A 20,029-nucleotide genomic window follows, 5' to 3' on the forward strand; every position below is an offset into this window, starting at 1 on the left:
AATGAAATAAAAGAAATGCAGAAGGGGCTTCATCCACCACAATCATGTACTAGCTTCCATAGCTCTATTATATTAGCATTATATTTCACTTAATCAGAGGTGCTAAACAATTAGATAATGACCCTTTGTAATACTGTTAGTAGGAGGCTAATTTGGGAACATAATCACAGTAAGAAAAGCAGTTTTTCACTAGCTCTGACATTTAAGAAGGCAACTCCAATAGAATTGTGATTTCTGTATGTAGCAAAGTTTAAAACTTCAGGAGACACAAAGTGTATTTTGAAATATTTAGGTTACCTCTGCTTCTACATCCACATTCTGTTTCAGAAGCAACTTCAAGATGTCGACATGGCCATTCTGACTAGCGGCTTGCATAGCTGTGTGTCCAGCACACTGTCCATTCACCTGGAAGCACATCAACACTGAGGTAAGTTGCAAGATACATACACATACCTATGAGACACTGTAGCAGTACACATGCAAGTGTGTTAGAAAACTTAAAGCAACAGCATGCATATGAATGTATCAAATGAACAATTTTTAGACAGCTGTCTTTCTAGCACATACAGATGATGTTCTAGGTCTTCTCTATTTCATTTGTATAGCGTTAGCTAGACTGAAGTAAAGAAGCAAGAAATGGATTTATTTCAACCATTAAGACCTTAACAGTAGTTGGATTAAAAACTTTCATCTTTGGGCTACTGTAAAGGCAAGATTTTGAGAACAGGTCTCAGAATATCAGTCCTCTACAGTATATTTAACTTCATTTTCTAATTTATGGCAACAACAGGAGTCAGTCTGAAGAAAGTATCATGTACGGTGTAATCCTGAGCTACAAATCAATCCTCACAACTGAAGTTTACCTGCAAGAATTACTACTGCTGTAGTGAGAAAAATCATCTGATTGTGGTTTTAAAACACGTTCCCTGAACGAATTCTTAAGCATTTTCTTTTAGACTTTTCAGTACTAGGTGATTAGACAAGTTAGTAAAAGGAATCTGACAGGGTACAGATTAAATGATATACCTTGTGAGTTAAAAAAACAAAACCCACAACAGCAGCAAAAAAAATCCCCTGAATCTACACTCCTTCCCTCTATCCCCTTCAAAACAAAAGAAGTTGAAGACCCTTACTAATTGGGAGTGTTTGGTTCTTTGCCCTGCCTCTGGCAGACAGAGGATGGAAGGTATTTTAATTCATGGCAGTCAACAGAACGCAAAATCTGTCCAGCGAAAAAGGGTGTAAAGCACTATATTCACACTCCCCTAACACATTTCATAGGACAACAAATGGGAGAAGAGACACTGGAATGAGCTATACTACTTCTATGCAGATACACTACTGACTAGCAAGGACTATCTAGGACAGTTTTATTCCTTTAATATTTTAGGTCCCCAGAACAGGTCCTCCCAAAAGAGAACACTCACATCTACATCTGGCCTCTTCAGCAAGTCTTCCACTTTAGCAACGTCTCCATTGGCAGCAGCTTTAACCAATTCTTCATTGAGATCTCCAGATTCTTGCGTTTCAAATAATTTCTTCAATAGCTGGGACAATCTCTCTGCAATTATTAAACAAAGGACAATTAAGATTCTATTCTTGTGTGATTAGAATTGTAAAAATAACAGCTAAATTTGCCGCGTTCCTAAAGGCATGTACATCATAATACAAAAACCACCATAAAATGCAGCTGTAAGTTATTACTCAGTTCTGAGTAAGCGCTGCACTCCAGTACCTGTTAGACAGTTGAGACTGTCACATCTGATGCTTCAAACCAAAGTTGACTGAACCACAAATAGCTTGTCTACCATGAATTTACATATTGATATAACAGGCTTAGTCTTCTAGGGTATATCCTGCCCTCTGTGATTTGAAACACTACGTCATATTACTCTTCTAGCTAGTTTTATGACCACTGTGACTTAGTCTTTATTGTAGAAAACTCACTGTATCTATGTCTCCCTGAGAAAAAGTCTAGAAAGCTATGTAGAAAGGTTTCTTGGCATTAAAACAAGTATATGAAGAGGAAAAAACAACTAGCTATGACCAAAAAAAGGAAAAACATTCTAGTTTAATTGACCTGTGAAACAGCCAACAACATAAAACACATTGGATAGTCTTTCTACCTGGTTATTACATGAATGACAGCAGGTTCAATAGAACTGGAATGTGATTACACAGACACAAAATTACAGATCCCACTGTAATTAGTCAAAGGATGTATGACAATTTTAAGACAGAAATTTTAAGGAAAGAATATTTTCCTGTCTAACTGCTTGCAACAGATCCCTTGCTTATGCTTGCTATCCCACACCACCTATCAAACAAGGAGTCTGCTTGCTACAACCAGTGACACTCTCTTCACGCCTTAATCCCTATTCCAATCTAATGCTCCTTCCAATCATTTAAATTTTAAAGGTCCTTAGAGCAGACCTCCGAAGACATACCTGCACTGTGGCCAAACAGAAACCCACATTCAATTTGGAGTTTTTGCACCTTATCAAGATAACAATCACCAACATTTCCATTGCCGACCTGCAAGCTTTTTCCTGTGTCTTTCTCAATGGTATAACATCAATTAGCCAAATGCCAAGACTGAGTATTACTAACCTTGCATACAAACTATGCCCTTATTAACATTTTTTTAATTAACACAAATACTTGCCATACATATATTACTGGTTATTTTTCAAACTTACCACCAGATGCATTACTTATAGCCGATCCTGCTGATGCCACCTTCGAGACAGCTGCTGGATTATATGTCCAAGATGTCCCACAAACCTCTACCTTTAAGTCGCTGTCTGAATAGATCTGCTGGACCCGACCAACTTTACCTAAAGTCTGCATTAAAGAAAATGTCAAATGCAAATAATACTAAAAATATTTAGAAATCTGAATATTTTATACTAAGTCACAAATTTTATGAAATCCATTGTTTAATAGTACAGTCACTAATACCTTTAGCTAAGTTTCATCAGGCTAAGCAGACTACACCTGAGCAAGTATTACACTGCATTTGATGAAATACACCTTCTCTAACTTAGAAGAAAATCCCTTTGACTCCCACAACCTCCAGGTATTATTACCAATCATAACTAGAAATATTATACAAGTTTTACCATTCTATGAATCCAAACATACAACTACTCACCGGAAGCATTGCTTCAGCCCACTCTCCATGACCTCTCTGAAGAAGCTTGATTCGCTCTAAGTCATAACATACTTGAACAAGGTCACCCACTTGAAATTGAGAGGTACCTCCTTCTGCACCTTGAGCAGCATCTCCACTTCGGACAACATTGGCTTTGGTGAGAACAGCTGGATTAAACGTCCACCTAGACAATGAATCATTTAAAGTAGGTTTTAAACATGCAAAGTGAAATATATGTTTACAAATTATCTGTTGGACAAGATTCTGCTTGTATGCCTACAAACTTTCTGCAGTTGGATACTATGGCGTATTTGTTGTTAACCATTTTTTGTCCATAAACTTGTCCGTGGCTCATTAGTTGAATATTTCCAGGGTAATCTTCAGAGATGTACATTTGTAAAAGCAATGAAGAAATGCCTTGCCTAAGGGGAAGCAAGCTGACAGCAGTATAATAGTCCTGAAAGCAGCTATACAGTTCATTTATTTTTCCAGGGAGAGATGACGACTCTGGTTGAAAAGGGCAAGATCCAAGCTGTCTCACAAAGGATTGGACTCTCAGGCAACAACATAGGAAGAACACGGAATTTTGCCCCCTCCCCCCTAAATCAAAAGCTGCAACATTCAGTTATAAAAATACTCTTCAATTAAATGGACATCCTAAATACACCTCAATTTTTGACCAAACTATCCTAATTTGTACTATAAATTTCACTGGTTTAGAGGCATTTAGCTGTTTTTATGCTGAGTTATATTCTAATATATAAAATTATGATCTCTCCTTTATGTGCCATTTGGTCTGAGGTCAACTTTCATTCAGCTATCTGATCTAGTTGAGAAGCATCAGATAATCTCTATAATGGGCAAAGTCAGGGAGGAAACCACAAGACAGAGCAGCTCCTCTCACTGGCTCTGCAGCTATGACTATCAGAAGAAAAGCCACTTGCATCCCCTTCAGCTTGTGTTAGCTGGGAAGACAGCTTTGTTTTGCATTACTTCGCAATATTAACAAACAATATCTTGAGGGAAAGCCTGAATGAATAATGCACTGTTAATCCTTTCTGGACAAAGTGAGCAGGTCAGTCTCCAGATAAAACTGAAGTGATATTCCATTCATCAGCTGTTTTTTAAAGATAAGCCAAATACTTGAGAGCAAGACAACACAAAACCATGTGGACATATCAGCTCAGATCCAGCTGTAGAGCTGGGTTTGAATCCTGTTAGCATGGATGCAGCTCAAACTTAAAATCTAAACGGCTTTCAGGGAGTGGTTTTGGCAACAGCTTCCCCAACATTTCCCATTCTTGGTCCCTATTTACATAAACTAACCTTCCTTTGATAGATCTAGATCTTGACAATTTCACTCTATATTAGACAAGATCCCCAACATAAGAAGTTTGTCACCTGTTCTCTTAACCCATTTTCCTGAAAACCTGTAATGTATTGCTACTACCATTCTTCTTGGAATCATGGGATGCTTTGTAATTAAAAAAGAAACTACTGCTTAAAACATTACATGCTGGAAATAAGATAGTCCAGAATGTCATTACTTATTTTGGACTCAAATTTTTACCAAATGGGAGAAGCAACAAACTTCCTTTTCCCACTAAAGCATCTTTAAAGCTAAGTCCTCATTACACATTGTAGAAGGAATATAAAAACTCTCAAGGAAATCTTAATAGACACAAAAGGAGAACAGAATGTTTCAGGCACCAAGTGATCACAAGTGCTGAAGGCAAAGGAAGTTTGTGAGAATCAATGACAGAGGCTATATAACAAACCTGTTGCCACTTGGATACTGTACTACAATGTCATGATCCTCATCAATGCCACAAACTGTTCCAGTTGTTGTTAAAGTTTCAAACATGCCATCAGTCCATCCTCCGTGACCATGCTGCAAAGACTGTACAATTTCCAAATCAAGGTCAATGTTCACAAGGTCACCTATTTGCAGCCCACCAGGGTTTCTGTTACCATTTTGCTCACCTGAAATAAGAAAATATTTACATGACTACACTAATTTAAATTTCCATTCAATTTAAAGAGCAGAAGTTATTTTCTGAGACTTAATGCCTCTGCAACTGTAGTGGCCAATAGCAAAAGGGATTGAACAGGTAAAAAAGAATTCTGAACCTCTGGCTATGCAACTGGGTGTTTCTTGTTGATTTTTCAAGGCAAATAGCAATGACACTGCCAAACGCTAAAGACTTGTGACATGCTCCACCGTAGGCTCTAACTGGGATGGTAACAGCTATCGTATGGTGTTAGACATCCAGATAAATAAAAGCTCTGATAATTCTGAGAGTCATACACAAAGTGCCATCTATCCACTGACAGGCTGAAAGATAAGCAGAAGTCCCACAGAAAGTGGTTTTGAATTGGGTCAGTCCTTGAATGTAGAGAAAGCACTGGCAAAGGAATATCTCCAAAATGACCAACCATGAAAATCTTTAATCTTCTAAGTGGGGAGATGACTACAGACCGAAAAACAGCCTGCGAATTTAAAATTAAAACATTCTCCCTGGACAATGCCTTTCAAAAGATGCGTCATAGCAAAAATTCATTAGCTGGAGGGAAACGGCATACATTCACACACGTCAAGCTGTGTTAACTGATGAGAGAACACACTTGTGGACCTCCTCACTGCCAGAACCAGAGAATGGTATCTGGTGCCATCCATCCACGGATCAGTACAACTGCAGAAGTCATGTAGATTGAGTTCCATGGCCAACATCAGTGGCAAAGGACAGGGTGAGCAGAGTTCCTTTAGTAATTTTGCTGTCTCTAAGGGGGGGAGTGAGTGTTTTTCTTCTTCCAAGCAAGAGGTAATAATGGAGAAAGGGTCCTTGCACTCAATAAGTACAAACAAATAGCCTGACACAGAGACAAAAACCTTATTTGGAGGGAGACTGATTCCAGAGCCTGAAATCCACACCAGACGTTGGCAGCACTAGTTGCAGTACTAAAAGTCTCTAGCGGACAGAATGCGAAGAAGAGAATCTGATGCTACTGAAGAAAAAACTGCTGAGAAAGGAGACACAGCCATGAATAAATGTTCAGAGTCAATGGACTTTGACTTCTATGACCACCCAATGACTTCTTTCTGTCCTGGTCTTAGTTTAAAGGACCTACAGATGGAACAGTATTTTCAGTCTGCACCCTCCACCTTCACAGCAAAACACACACAACATGGAAAACAGACACTTCTGCAGAGGACAAAGTCAAAGATTAATTCTTCAGAAAACCTACTGATATGGAATTCACTAGACAGAAGACTTAGCAAACATCCCAGAGACAGCCCCAATGAGACAGGGAACTCTAAGGAAGATATATAAAACAGCAAAGAATTATAGAAGCATTAGTTGGAGAAAAGGATCGCTAGGGGTCATCTGGTGTGATATCCCACACAAAGCTGGACTAACAACCAGCTGAGGTCAGTTGTTGTTTTGCTTGAGTCCTGAAAGCACTCAAGGACTGAGGTTCCACCAGCTCTCCAGTGACTTTTTCCAGTGTTACAATTAGAGCTGTAGGTGTAACAGAGAACTACTTCAATATCTGATTTGAACCTCTCGAGTCACTCAAGGCAGCCTTAAGGCCACTACCATTTGTTTTTATGCCATTTGCCACTACTGAAATTTTGGTGCCACTATTTTCAGTCACTATTCAACTGGTTGTAGGTGGCTAGTCAGTTACCTCTTAACCTCCTTCTTACCAGACTAAACAAGCCCAGCTCCTCCTCCTTGCAAATCATGTCCTCTCAGTCTCTTAACCACTCTAGCAGGCCACCATCAGACCCTCTACATTTTCTCAAAACTGGGAGGGAAGAGGAGATGAACACAAGAGGAGAGGAATGACACAAGCAGGACACAAAATTCTAGACACAGCTTCATCACCACTCAGAAGAGTGGGATAATACCTTTTCCTGCTCTGTTGCCCACCACCTTCCTAATATAGCCTACTATGAATTTTGCCTTATTTGCAATGACAGCACACCGCTGTCTCATTCAATTTGGTATTCAGTGCAACACCCAGGTCTTCCTCAGCAAGGCTCCTCACTCAGGCATTCACAATTCCCAGTCTGGGAATTCCTGGTACATAGGCTTATTTCAAGCAGAGTGCAAAACTGCATTTCTATTTGAACTCCATGAGGTCTTCATTCACCAAATTCTTCGCTTCCTCGAGGCTCTTCTGAATAAAGCTTTCAACCCCAACCCTCTGCCAACTTGCAATCACCTGCAAATTGTCTGGGATTGTATTCTGCCTCATCATCAAGGTCACTAATGTGGTATTGAACAAAATCAGTCCCAGTATTTTGCCCCAACTACATACTACTCCATATTAATTAGGACCCTGCTGGAGTATTATTCATGCTCTACTTCAAATATTGCCAAGCTTCAAAATTAACCTTCTAGTTTTTAATGCAAGTGTACATCTAAATTCACAGCATGAACATATCTGTGAACTATGTTCAGAAGACAAATAAAAGGGACAGATGTTCTAACAAAGAGTAAGACTAAGAAGGTGGAGCATAATATGGCAAGAATGACGAAATGAGTTCATCGTCATCCATTAAGAGCAACTTAATATAGTGGAAAGGGAAGAACTTAAAGAATAGTCTCCTACTATCTTTAGTGATTAATATTCATGCATTCAAATACAGTATCACCCTAAAAATAAGCACCATGCAGAAAACACAGACCTGTACTTTTAAAGCAAGAACCAAAATGAATAAAGGGCATGCATAAGAACATAAGTTTACCTCTGTAACAGCCAGTAAGACCCCATTACTACTTTTTTACTTTTATTCATGTCAGACTAAAATGACAAAATTAATTTTAAGTACACAAGCAAGATACAAAGGTCAGAGTGCCTTGGCCTTTTATACAATTCATCTACTTGACAATCAATAGCTAACTTCTTGGACAACTTTTTTTCTCCTGATCAAAACAGTTACTGTTTTCACCTTTTCACCAGTGCTGTGAATAAAAGAACATACTTCAAGTACTCGTGCAAGGAATTAGATTAAGACTAGTAAACAGAGAATTCTCATCACTTTAGAAAAGTCAGTATTATCAGCTGAGCTTTTAATGCGTTAAAGTATAATAAGAAACCCAAGAAGAAAAGCAAAATTTTCTCCAGTGTCCAGTTTTATGACCAGGTGTTTTACCAAGGAAATATACATTATTAAGAAATTTGTGCCCCATAATCTATAAACTTTATCCCAACTTGCCCATATTTCAAAAACCAAAACACCTGGCAATTATTTTTCATACTCTGCACATGTCTACAGCCCAGCTAAGACACTAGAGGAATAAATCAGTGCAGTAGCTGATATGGAAAACGTCAACCAAGATTACAACACATACTAGTATTAGTGAAGATAACAGGTTAAATTATATGTTTGAGTAAGTCCTGTTTATGGCCAGGTAGATCCTACTTCACTAAACATCTCTGAACGTTTATGACAGTCTAATAAGAATGCACATCTGTGTTTGACTCTTTAGAAGGATAGCGCACAAGACACAGTGAATCAATTTATTACTTAGTCAACACTTCAGAGCTCTCTTGCCATCCACTTGGCACACTGACACCAAATACATTTAGAAAAGTGTTACAATTTATCATTAAAGCATAGAAATGCTACCATTTACATTTCACTAGTAAGCACAGTCCTTTTAGATGACATTTAAGAAGGAAAGCGAAATGCAGACTAAGTATAGTTTACACACATCAAGATAATTTTACTTTATCTTCAACTCACCTAACACAGGACAATGGTCTCTGTAGAAAGAGCCTCCTTTTGCATCTTGGACACATTTCAGGTCAGACTACGGAGAGAGATTGAGACAACTTTAGTCCTCCAGGTTAACATAAGTCAGTGAAACTAGAACTGAAATACACTCAATTAAGAAAGGCTGAAAATTATGTATACAAAAATCATGTCCCATGAAATCGTTACTGATGCATATAATCTCAAACACTTTCCCATCTATCAGCCTTGACATTCTGAACTTTTTAATAACCTTTACCAATACAAAAGGCTATAAAGGATGAGACATTTTTAACTCAGAGAAAGGTATTCAAACAACACAAAGCTCCTTTGCTTTGTTCTATAAAGTTATCTTTTTTTAAAAAAAAGTCTGTGCACACAAGCAAGGAAACAACATAGTACCTGCAGACAGTGCTCAAGGCCGCAGCCTTTCCTGTACTGATCATTTAATGCCTATCAGCGCTGTCCCCTCTTCTCAACCCTTTTTGACAGATATATGTTTAACTTGAAGAAAACCTGGGACCCAATTAATTTCCAATTAAGAATATACAGAACACAAGGATATTACTTTAAAAAAAAAAAACACAACAACACTACGCTGAGCTAAACATGGTATTTTTGAAAAGTTCTAAAACTTATCCTCCAGAAAGACTGTTTCATATTATCTGAGAAACAGAAGTTTCAAGTGTGATAACTAACTCGTATTCATAAAGCCAGTGGTGTTCCTATAATTCTCCTTTCCTCTAGGTTTTTTTCCCTGTGTAACCCTTAAAGCCAAATGGCTACCATCTGCCATTGCTCCTTATGGAACAATTCTCATGAAACAAAGGGCATTTTATGTATACGATGAGTTGGGGAGGAGATAGGAAACTATTTGCAAAATGTGTCAGAATATTCTATGGGATGGGGGAGGAAACAGAGGACAGGTGGTGGTTATGATATAATCAACCAGAACTAAACAAATGCTTTAATAATTATTTTTCCCACACCTAAAGTTTACTGACAGTCTGAGCTCCTGCAAAAGGATTAAAATGAAAACTCTCAAGTCTTCCAAATTATCAAGGCACAATACTACCCCCAAAGACCTGTAACCACTAAGCAGCCAGAAACAATACAAAATTCAGCATATATCCTGATCTATAAAGAAGGTACTGCCACTTTTTGAAAAAGTGAAGAAAACAGCCAGATGAAAATAATGAGATTTAGCTGCTCTTCAAATCCTACAAGAAATCAGAGAAAGAGTTTGCTCAGCCCAGCAGCAGCAGGCCTGCAACAAAATGCTGCTACCCAGTGGGCAGGTGCTGGGTTTAACTCGGTCAGAGACAAAGGGGCTGCACTGACCATCCCAGATGGCAAACTCATTCATTCCCCCAGACCAACAGAGATTTAATGTGCCCGGGAGCACTTGGTCTCACCCACTGAATACAAACTCTTCATGCCATGCAACAACCAGCTGTCTGTGAAGGAGTCAAGAAGAGGTACACATGCAAGAGCTGTTTTCACATTCTTCAGAGCATTTAGAGCGCAAGAGCATCCTAAACAGTCCTCCTCCCAGCCAAGCAAAATCTGAGCAAAAGATCGCTTGTGTTACAGCAGGTGTTGATGTACAGAGCAGACCGATGGCTAAAAGCCAGCAGAAGAAATAAAATACTTAATAAAAAGCTAATTACTATCTTGCAGCAGAAATTATTAGGAAGCAGGTTAAGATACCTTAAATTTTACAGAAAACAAACCAACCCAGAAACCTACAAATCTGTACTGTCTTTTTACCCTGCCTGTACAGTGCCCCGTGCATGGTCTATTTCTGAAATATAATGATACACTTGGTTGTAAAACTAAGTGGTAGCTTGATGTTTAACCTCAGCTTCACATCTGCCTTCCTTTCACTTACATGAAGTCAATGTTAGATCGCTAAGGAATAAGAGTCTGATCTAAGTATCTCAGAAAAGCAAGGCAACATGTTTACTTTTTTTATATAAGCCTTCACCAAAAAACTGACAACCCAAACCACACAGGAAGATGAGGCACTAACAGAGATTAAGGCAAAGAGTTACATACAGATTTACAGCAAAGAGTTCCTTCAGCAACTTTGCAAACAGCACTACTAATAAAAGTAACATCAACATGATGAAGGCCTGCAAATGTCTTAAAAAACATAACCAACCCCAAAAAAGATCTTGGAGTTTTAAGATAGGAAACTGTACTTGGTTGTACTTCAGTACCACAAAAGCTCGGTAAACAACTACTAATTGTACTTCTAGCACTCAGCTACTGTATTTATCAGAAAAGGAAAACAAGCTTTCTTCTGCCCAAGTAGTTTAAGTAAAAAATGAGGGGTGGTGTTAAGGTCCTGGTCATCCTCCTCTGGGGACTGCGTGGCAAGGGGCCCCCCTAGTGAGGATGGAGCACAAACACAGCCAAAGCCCGGCCACGCCAGGCTGCCAGCACATTGCTGCTGCCAGCTCTCGTGCTCGCTCAGCCAGCTCTGCTGTACCGCACCTCGGAGAATCCCACCAGGATTTTTACAAGTTATACAAGTCTCCCTGAGTCTTGTAAATGGATTGAAATAGCAGATCATTTGGAGGTGAGATGTACAAGTGCAAAAGGAAATGCACAAAAACACAAGGGATGTTAAAATGCAAGTTTTAGACTCACAGTGACACCGTGTACAGAAGAAGTAGTAACAACTGTGAGGTAGGGTCTAAATCCATGGTGGAGACAAATGTGTAATTTATACACTAAAACGTGCAGTGTTATACACTAGTTTGATGGAGAAATCATTCAATGAACCCTGAATAGTACTCTTTCAACAAAAACAAGCTATAAACTTTGTGGAAATTGTGTATAGTTAGAGAAGAGATGGCAGCCCCAGTTAAGCAGGAAAGCATTATAATAAAAACTCAAGGAACACCATGAGCACAAAACATTGCACAGCAGGATTTTCAGATCAGTAGTAACAACTGTTGCACAGGAGTAGTGGCTAATAATGGGTTTTTTTGCCTACAGTGGAGAACTTTGGTCTTCTAGCATCTACCTTCTGACTTGCTGAAAAAGTCTTTGCATTCCAGCTGTATGTGACTGCATTACATAAAGATCATGATCTGCTCAGCCAAATGAGAAATATGGAAAACATGACAGTTTACTTTGACTTACCATCCAATTATACCATTGAAAAAACAGCAGCAATTTCATCATCATAAAAACTTCAGAGAATGAAAAAACGTACATTACAGCAATGTCAGCAGCGTTGGCAGATGGCGTAAAAGCACCATCAGCCCTGACCTTGAAGGGTGAATCAATGCTGAATGAGCAGCTGCCTACTGGAATAACTATTCATAGAATCACAGAATGGTTTGGGTTGGAAAGGACCTTAAAGATCATCTAGTTCCAACCCCCCTGCCATGGTCAGGGACACCTTCCACTAAACCAGGTTGCTCAAAGCCCCGTCCAACCTGGCCTTGAACACTGCCAGGGAGGGGGCATCCACAGCTTCTCTGGGCAATCTGTTCGAGTGTCTCACCACCCTCAAAGTGAAGAATTTTTTCCTTATATCTAATTTAAATCTACCCTCTTTCAGTTTAAAGCCATTAGCCCTTGTCCTATCACTACATGCCCTTGAAAAAGTTATTCTAATCAATATGGAATGCCATCCATCAAAACCAGGGAGGGGAGTCTACAGAGTTGATAAGAAAACTAGGTGTGCTGCTAAGAAAAAGAAGAATGTTTGATCCAGATACACTGAAATAGCATCTAACATCAGCAGCAAACACCAGGAGAGAAATGAATACTGATCTTACAGATATACCAGCAGGAACGGTGTCACAGCTGCAGGTGTCTGAGGTAGCAATGAATACAACTATTAAAGGTCATTTTAAGTCTTTAAACTCACAACAGCTTTTGGCAAGAAAGTAAGACCTTACAGGGCAAAGGGAGAAAGCCCACTGCATGCTACTTTGTCGCCTCCTGAAGACAACAGACTGGATAAATCCTTAAGTTTTAGCTAAAGGTTTATAAGAAATGCTGTATTTCAAATTTAATGAATTTTCAGTTTCAAGAAGCTGAGAAAAGTGAAGGCAATAAAAGGAGAAAGTAGAAGACGGTAAAGTGACTGAAATGACAAAGAAGTGTGAGGTATAAAAACAATAGCAACAGCTTCTTACAGAAGAAATCAGAAACCTCATGCAAATCCTGGGTGGTTTATAACCTTACTGTCTATTGATTATAGGCACTTATAAAAACTTCCCATGTGTAACTTTTTTTTTTAAGAAGGATCATTTTAAAGTCTTCCTTGTGGGTTAATACTGTAAATAACAAAATTAGAAAAGGATCAGTAAGCACATTTCTGCTTAACAGAAATATGTTTCTAAGCAACTCAGTTAAGGAGAGATGAAAAACTTGGCTTGGTTGAGACTACAAGAGAAATGTAGAGAAATGAGACTACGTAAACAAGAAGTGAAACAAAGTCCGCTGACAAATGCAAATAAAAGCACAAGGGATACATAAATATCTCCTTCCTCTCTGGATTCCAAAACAACTAACCACCTAACTTTGGCTAGACTGAGTAACATAATAAAAAACACCTGCTGCATGTGTAAAGGTGGCCAAAATTCATATTTCTGTATTTTAAATCAGTTTTGATGGGCACCTAGAAGCAACAGGACACTAAAGTAACAAAATAATGAAAATTCTTGTTGCTCCTTTCTAAACTCCTCATTTTGAGCATACTGGGGACAAGATAAAAGACTAGAGAGCTGAAGATTTTACTTACCAATCTGACAGTTCTAACTACAGCAGAAAGCATATTTCTACATATAACACTCACCTGCAGTACCTAGTATGCTGAGACATCTACCTTCTTATTTTTTTTAAAAAAGCGTTAATAAGTCATTCTTAAAATCTTCTACAGTAATTTCAAGGATTATATTTAGGGGTAATCCAGATAAATGTTGATGAACAGACATTAGGTATTAATCAGGATAAGAAAGTTTAAAGTAACGTCAAAAACACAAGGGCAAGGAATCTTCTCAATTTCCTTTATGCACTCAACTATTCAGAATTTGTGGACAAAAGTACACAAACACAGATGGCTTACAGATTACTGTGACAATGATGGATGATAACTACAGTTACTTCTTTCAGAAGCTACACAGATGAAAGCAAGATCCTCCATAATGAAAAACAAGAGGAGGTTAATCACAACAAAAAAGGAAAAAAGGCAAGTGGTATAGAGCAGAGACATTTAGTAGCACAAAAGGATTCCTAAATAATGAAATTGATTTAGGGCATTCCAGCTGATGGAACTATTTTAAGTTTTCATAGCAAAATCATTCTATTAATAAGTAGTGGAATATAAAGCTTTGAAAACCAACGGCAGTTACCAGCTTTACATCCTCAGCTGTGTGATATGAAGAAATAAAAACTAGAAACAAGTCCAAAAAGCTACATCACAATATTCTTATTAACTCTCTAATTTCACATAGCGTATCTTTTTATTGCAAAAGGCTATGTTCACATATTTCTAAAGCAGGTGATGTGGTTAACAGCTCTGTTTGGCTTTAGAATCAGAATACATATAGCTATGAAATACAAGCAGTGTCAATAACCATATTAGCCAACAGTACTTTATTCCTACTATGGATGTAGCAAACGTTATTCAACCTAACAGCATCATAAAAATAGATTACAGTTCGGGAATTTGTGGCCTGTGGCAGCAGAAACTCCCAGATTTAAATGCTGGGCTTCACAAAGAAAGGCACGATGTACCTCTATCAACCACTTCATACGTAAACACAGCAAGAGCAAACTCAAATAAAAACTCTAAGGATCTGAGCACAAATAAATGCAAGTTTTCAGCCAGCACCTGCTGTCCCACCAGTCAATCCTCATCTCTCCCAAGGAAAAGCTGGCAGGCCAGATAGATTAATTTTGAGGACCAGATGCAGCCTGTCAGCTATCAAACAAGCAACCCTGACTTACAATAATAAGCTGTTTCTTTAATCAGCTCCATTTGCATCTGAGTCAAGTGTTACTCATTTGCAAGCAGGGGTCTCTTCCCAGCTGTATTTACATGGGCACACACTCTCCAGTATTGTTGATTCCACATTCTCTGGACATTCTTAACCAATTTTCAAGTCCCAGAACAAGTTTGCCCCAACTTTATATGAACTTTCTGACAGTCTGTTAGTCAGTGTTACATAACAGCACATAAATAGTAGTAAATCATCATAATCAATTGTACACTTAGCAAGCAATTAATCAGTTATAAAATTTAGCATTACATTTAAATGACTGTTTGTCACAGATATCCAAGAATCCATTCTGTCTGAAGTGAAAATTGTGCTTGATAAAAGTATCTGACAAAGATAAAATTATTGTAGGAATGTACTGCAATCAGGTAAGCACTACATATAAAGCCTCAAATTATCCTTTTTATACATATGTATGTACATATATTATTTATATATAATCTTATATATAATACATAGATATATGCAGTTTCACACACATTTTAACAGGTTTTTTGTTGTTAATTAAAATCACTGACCAATTATTTCTATTTGAACAAATCTTGTGGGGTCACCCTTATCCATTCAAATTTACAGCTGCAGTAGTTAAGTATTCTAGAAATATTTAACACTTCCTTATGTGGCAGTAGTTTGGCAACAGAATATAGTTGATTTATGAATAATATTTTTATTATTAAGGGAATAACTACTTCAGAACAGAATATAATTTATCTTAAATGTATTTTTTCTGAGGCCAGAAGGAATCTATAATGATTCCACAGAACTCCTACTATGCAGTCCACAAATTTTAACGTAGTAACTGAAATTGCAGGAAAAAAAGTTTTAAAAAAAAATCAGTTGATCTGTATCTCACGCTATCCAGGTTTTGTAATTGTGTTCCTTTTTCACGTACCACAATCAAATATAAGAGGGAGATACCAACCATTGGTTTAATAATATTATACTACAAAATACTACATAGAACTTTCTTCCCATTTTACTAGTACATAAGGAATTTCTTTAGAACTGGGGAGGACCGCGAAGCACGTAATTCAATACTGACTTATATTCTATCCTTAGCACCTTCATGCATCAGAAAAGCTGACCTGCACTAAAGATGTTTACCCTTTTTAAACCTGACACTGAAATATGAATTTACTGCAAAAGTCGTATTTAGTATTTATTTTTTACTCTAAACTTTATTTCAAGTGAGGCTATAAGGCAAAATATTTTACTTTCAAAACAAGTAGACTAGTCATTGTTTAACATGTTATTACTGATACACATGTGACAAGATGACAGTTCAATGTTAAGTTAACATGGTTTTCCTCTGCAGTATCAAACAAAAAATCATGCAAAGAAAATGCTAATTAAGATGTTATAAGCAGTTGATAATCAAAGTAACCTTTCCCTGACCCCCATTAGGATAAGAAAACACAGCAACAGAAGGCACTTAGGCTAGAGCCTGACCCATTTTCTCTCTAAAGCTGTAGAAGTAGCTGTAGAAGCTAGGAAGTGAAAAGAAAAATCTAGTGCTAAAGCAAATTACAGCTGTAACTTAATTCAACACCTTTTCATTGACAAAAAAAACTGCTCTCAGGAGGATTCTGAGTGTTGCCAGTAATTTTTTAAAAACTGCAAATCTTGCAGTAATCCCACCAAAATTTGAAGTGAACTGAAGAATTCAGAAGTTAAAGAGATAGGGTCTTTAAGAAGGTCATAACTAAGACTCTTCTCCTTTTCTGAATTTTAATTTAAGCACAATAGTAGCACAGTAAGATAGTCACGTACGCGATGTAAACATTTACTATCCTCTAGCAGAAATCTGCCCTATTCACATGTTTTATAAATACCCAGATCAGACTTTCTTACTAATACATATGCATGATCCATACAGCTGTATTCACAATGGCCTGACTAACAGCATGCAAACTGACAAAGGATATTAGAAAAGCAGGATAATAAAGCACAACAAGTTATTCTTACTACCCTTCCCCCACCATGCATTTTACCCTTTGTGTTCTTTTATACTTACCATGCCCTCAAAGCCAACTCTGTAAAGGTTTTTAGCACCATTGTCCCAAAGAACATATGCTGCGCTGTGTGGACTTGACGCACTCCAATCTTGGATTTCAGTTACCTTCAGTTTTAAAAATAAGAAAACTGTTTCTAGAACAAAGACTCAGAAGCACAATTTGAACTTAAAACCTTGTTCATCTCCTCAGAATAATTCAAGATACAGCAGTTTTACTGAATTTAATCAAATTTATCCTGAAGCTGTTTTCAGTTTGATACAAGTGTTCCCTAGGTGTCTTAATAAGATGGCAGCCTGAATATATACTTTGTAGGCCTATTTTTCTTTTGTGTATTTGGTAGGTAATCTAACTCCTTAAGTAGAGAACAAAATCTGAACTGTAAAAATTTATTTTGTAATGCTTTGACATGTTCTTACTAGAAGCAGCATTTAACTAAGAAAAACAGGATGAAAACTATCTTAATTGCTCCAATTTACCTGGTTTAACCTCTATTAGCCTGGTGGCGGTGCACTGTATTACGAGACAAAGTTTTATTTCCAAAGCCAATCTGTTTAACAACAGTACAAAAGACACTTCTGAAATCATGAGGCCATGCACCAAATTCTGAAAACACTTCCATTATTCAAAAAAAATCCATTTCCAGAATTTGTCTTCATTCTTATTTGTATTTAAGAGCTGTTTCTGCTATCTACCATCTGCTTTTCCTTGTTAAAAACATTTATATGCATTTATTTATATTTTCAGGTTGTAAATAATCCTACTAATTCAAGTTTAGTACATAAAGACAATACAGAGTAAGATTCTTGATTTGCAAAGTTTCAGAGATTTCAAAGTATCTTGCCAAATTCACAGCAAGGGGTAAATAATCAGATGAAAAAAGCTGCACCTGAATATCACTTGCTTTAAGAGATGTAAATTTATTATTTCCTCCCAATAAAATCCAAAATTAAATCCCTAAAAGTCCTAAAGCTTCCAAAAATGTCTAGGATATAAAATAGGATAAATACCTTATTCAGGAATTTTGCACTTTCTTTTAAATGCTGCTTAAGCGTACTAAAAATAAATGCAACAAGAACCACCAGTTCACCAAGATAGTAAGGGCATCCAATTATCTTTCTAGAACATCTCATATTTGGTGATTAAAGTCATAGTATTTTACACTCCCTGCTGTATGTTCATACTTGTAACAAACCTTCATTATTTCTCAAGGTAAATGCAAAATTTGCAATGGTTATGATTAGCAACATATAATTCCATGCGATTTTCAGTAAATCAAAATATTTTTATTATACAACTATATAAAAAACACATTCATATCATGCCCTAAGCCAGTAATATAATATCCACATCCAACATCTGCAAAATTTTTAATTTTAAACTGAAAAAGTCCATATAATTATTAGATGAAAAACAAAAGTCCAGGGTATAAGCCATGAAAACCAAGAGCAAGAATTACATAAATGTGCTGACCCACAAGCAATAAGACTACAGAATGCAGTGATGACCAGAAAGGGCTAAACTTGAGAACTCTGGTTTTATACCAACTCTCTAGTAATGCTGAAATATGCCCCAGATCTTAAACAGACCAACCAAGACAAAAATTTAGTAGTTTTTATTAAAGATTTTCTGCTGGTATTGTAAAAAAGTAAATTTAAATTTAAAATAACTGGTCATAGTATACATGCCCCTCCTCTTTGTAAATGCTGGAGCATTACAGAATAAGATTAAATAATGTCCAACAAATTAAAAAAGTAACTTTTATGATGGTACTTTTACCCACAATTAGAAAGGCCACTGAGGCCATTACATGAGCATGCAAAAATCTTTTTATTTAAACCATTTTATTTTTACCTTCCCTCTACGCCCATTGCCACCATCTTGATCTTCCCATTGCCAGTCAACTCCTCGCACCACCCTGGCACCTGCAAAGATTCCTCTTGCTGTAATTTTCTTTGATTTACGGCGAGACTCCAACAATACCCTGAAGTTATTAAAAGAAGAACCCACAAATGTCAAGATAATAAAGTCCAAAATTAATCTTTGGGGATGGGAAAGGAGGAGAGCATCTTGAAACAAAAATAACCCCATAAGCACAGATTTCAGTGCCTGAATCATATCCATTCAATTCTCAACTCAAACAGAAGCCCTCAAAATAAAAACCATGATATTCCTAAATCTGATTTACTGTATGTTTATAATTAGTTTTTAATTATAATAATTTAATGATAATTCTCCAAATTTCCTACAACCAGCAATAATCTTGTAACCACTTACATATAGATCTGTACTCATATTATTAAAATCATTAAAGAAACATACAGAGTCATATAAACAACACACTTCTGTTTCTCTTACATGCACCCTAGGCCAATATTACTGTCCCGCAATTGCCCTGCCGTTTTTATTCAGAATTATGCTATTAAGTAAGAGCTACATCTCTTTCCCCTCCATGTGTCAGTTTAATTTCTACATACTTCTTACAGCATATCTTGGCAAATTTAATTTAATATATCACCATCCATTTATTTTAGTCATGTTATTCTTCTAAAGCAGAGCTCTTCATTCCCTCTGACTTCAACAGAACTGAAGTAGCTAAGTCCAAACAGAACATTTTATGAGTATTTAACTTACAACTAGAAACAAAGAGACAAACATTTTCCTGCCTTTTCAGTCATCTCAAAAGCCACCAGCTTGCATGCAACCAGATTTCTTACTTCATGCCAGGAAAATGTTGCCAGACAGAATTATTTTTCAACTGAAATTCTGAACATTTCCTGACCTTTTCAGGAATTTATCACCCTCCTGCTAAACTTTTAACAGCCAGCAGATGGCAGACAAGGAAAAAGTTAAACTGTTAGTATCATTGCAAAGAGCAGATGAAAATATTAGCCATTTTTATCTAAGTAATATAAAAAAGTGATAGAAAACACAAAGATATGTTATTTATAGCAGCATTTTAGAAAGTCCTCAACACCTACAGAACTGAGACAAAAACCAGCATACATTACTTTGGTATGCTGCCGTATGATATCCTGACTCAAGAAGAAAATAGGTAGAGCTTCTGCTT

At 37.1% G+C, this 20,029-nt stretch overlaps 1 protein-coding gene across 6 annotated transcripts in view; it reads right to left on the reverse strand.

Annotated features, from left to right (window-relative positions):
- The window catches only part of MIB1 (MIB E3 ubiquitin protein ligase 1), an 82,519-nt gene that overhangs the window by 49,776 nt on the left and 12,714 nt on the right, over positions 1 to 20,029 (reverse strand). For all 6 annotated transcript variants that reach the window (XR_012622864.1, XM_074820951.1, XM_074820958.1 and 3 more), the window contains 8 exons: positions 18,814 to 18,943; positions 16,962 to 17,066; positions 8,913 to 8,979; positions 4,933 to 5,137; positions 3,155 to 3,338; positions 2,700 to 2,844; positions 1,428 to 1,561; positions 298 to 405 (listed from right to left, as the gene is read on the reverse strand). Coding sequence is in view for 5 of the 6 variants with exons in the window: in XM_074820951.1 (XP_074677052.1) it covers positions 298 to 405; positions 1,428 to 1,561; positions 2,700 to 2,844; positions 3,155 to 3,338; positions 4,933 to 5,137; positions 8,913 to 8,979; positions 16,962 to 17,066; positions 18,814 to 18,943 (1,078 nt within the window). In the remaining variant the exon portion in view is untranslated. The remainder of the gene's footprint in view (positions 1 to 297; positions 406 to 1,427; positions 1,562 to 2,699; positions 2,845 to 3,154; positions 3,339 to 4,932; positions 5,138 to 8,912; positions 8,980 to 16,961; positions 17,067 to 18,813; positions 18,944 to 20,029) is intronic.

Source organism: Strix aluco, chromosome 1, assembly GCF_031877795.1.
Source record: "Strix aluco isolate bStrAlu1 chromosome 1, bStrAlu1.hap1, whole genome shotgun sequence".
Classification (NCBI taxonomy): Eukaryota; Metazoa; Chordata; class Aves; order Strigiformes; family Strigidae; genus Strix; species Strix aluco.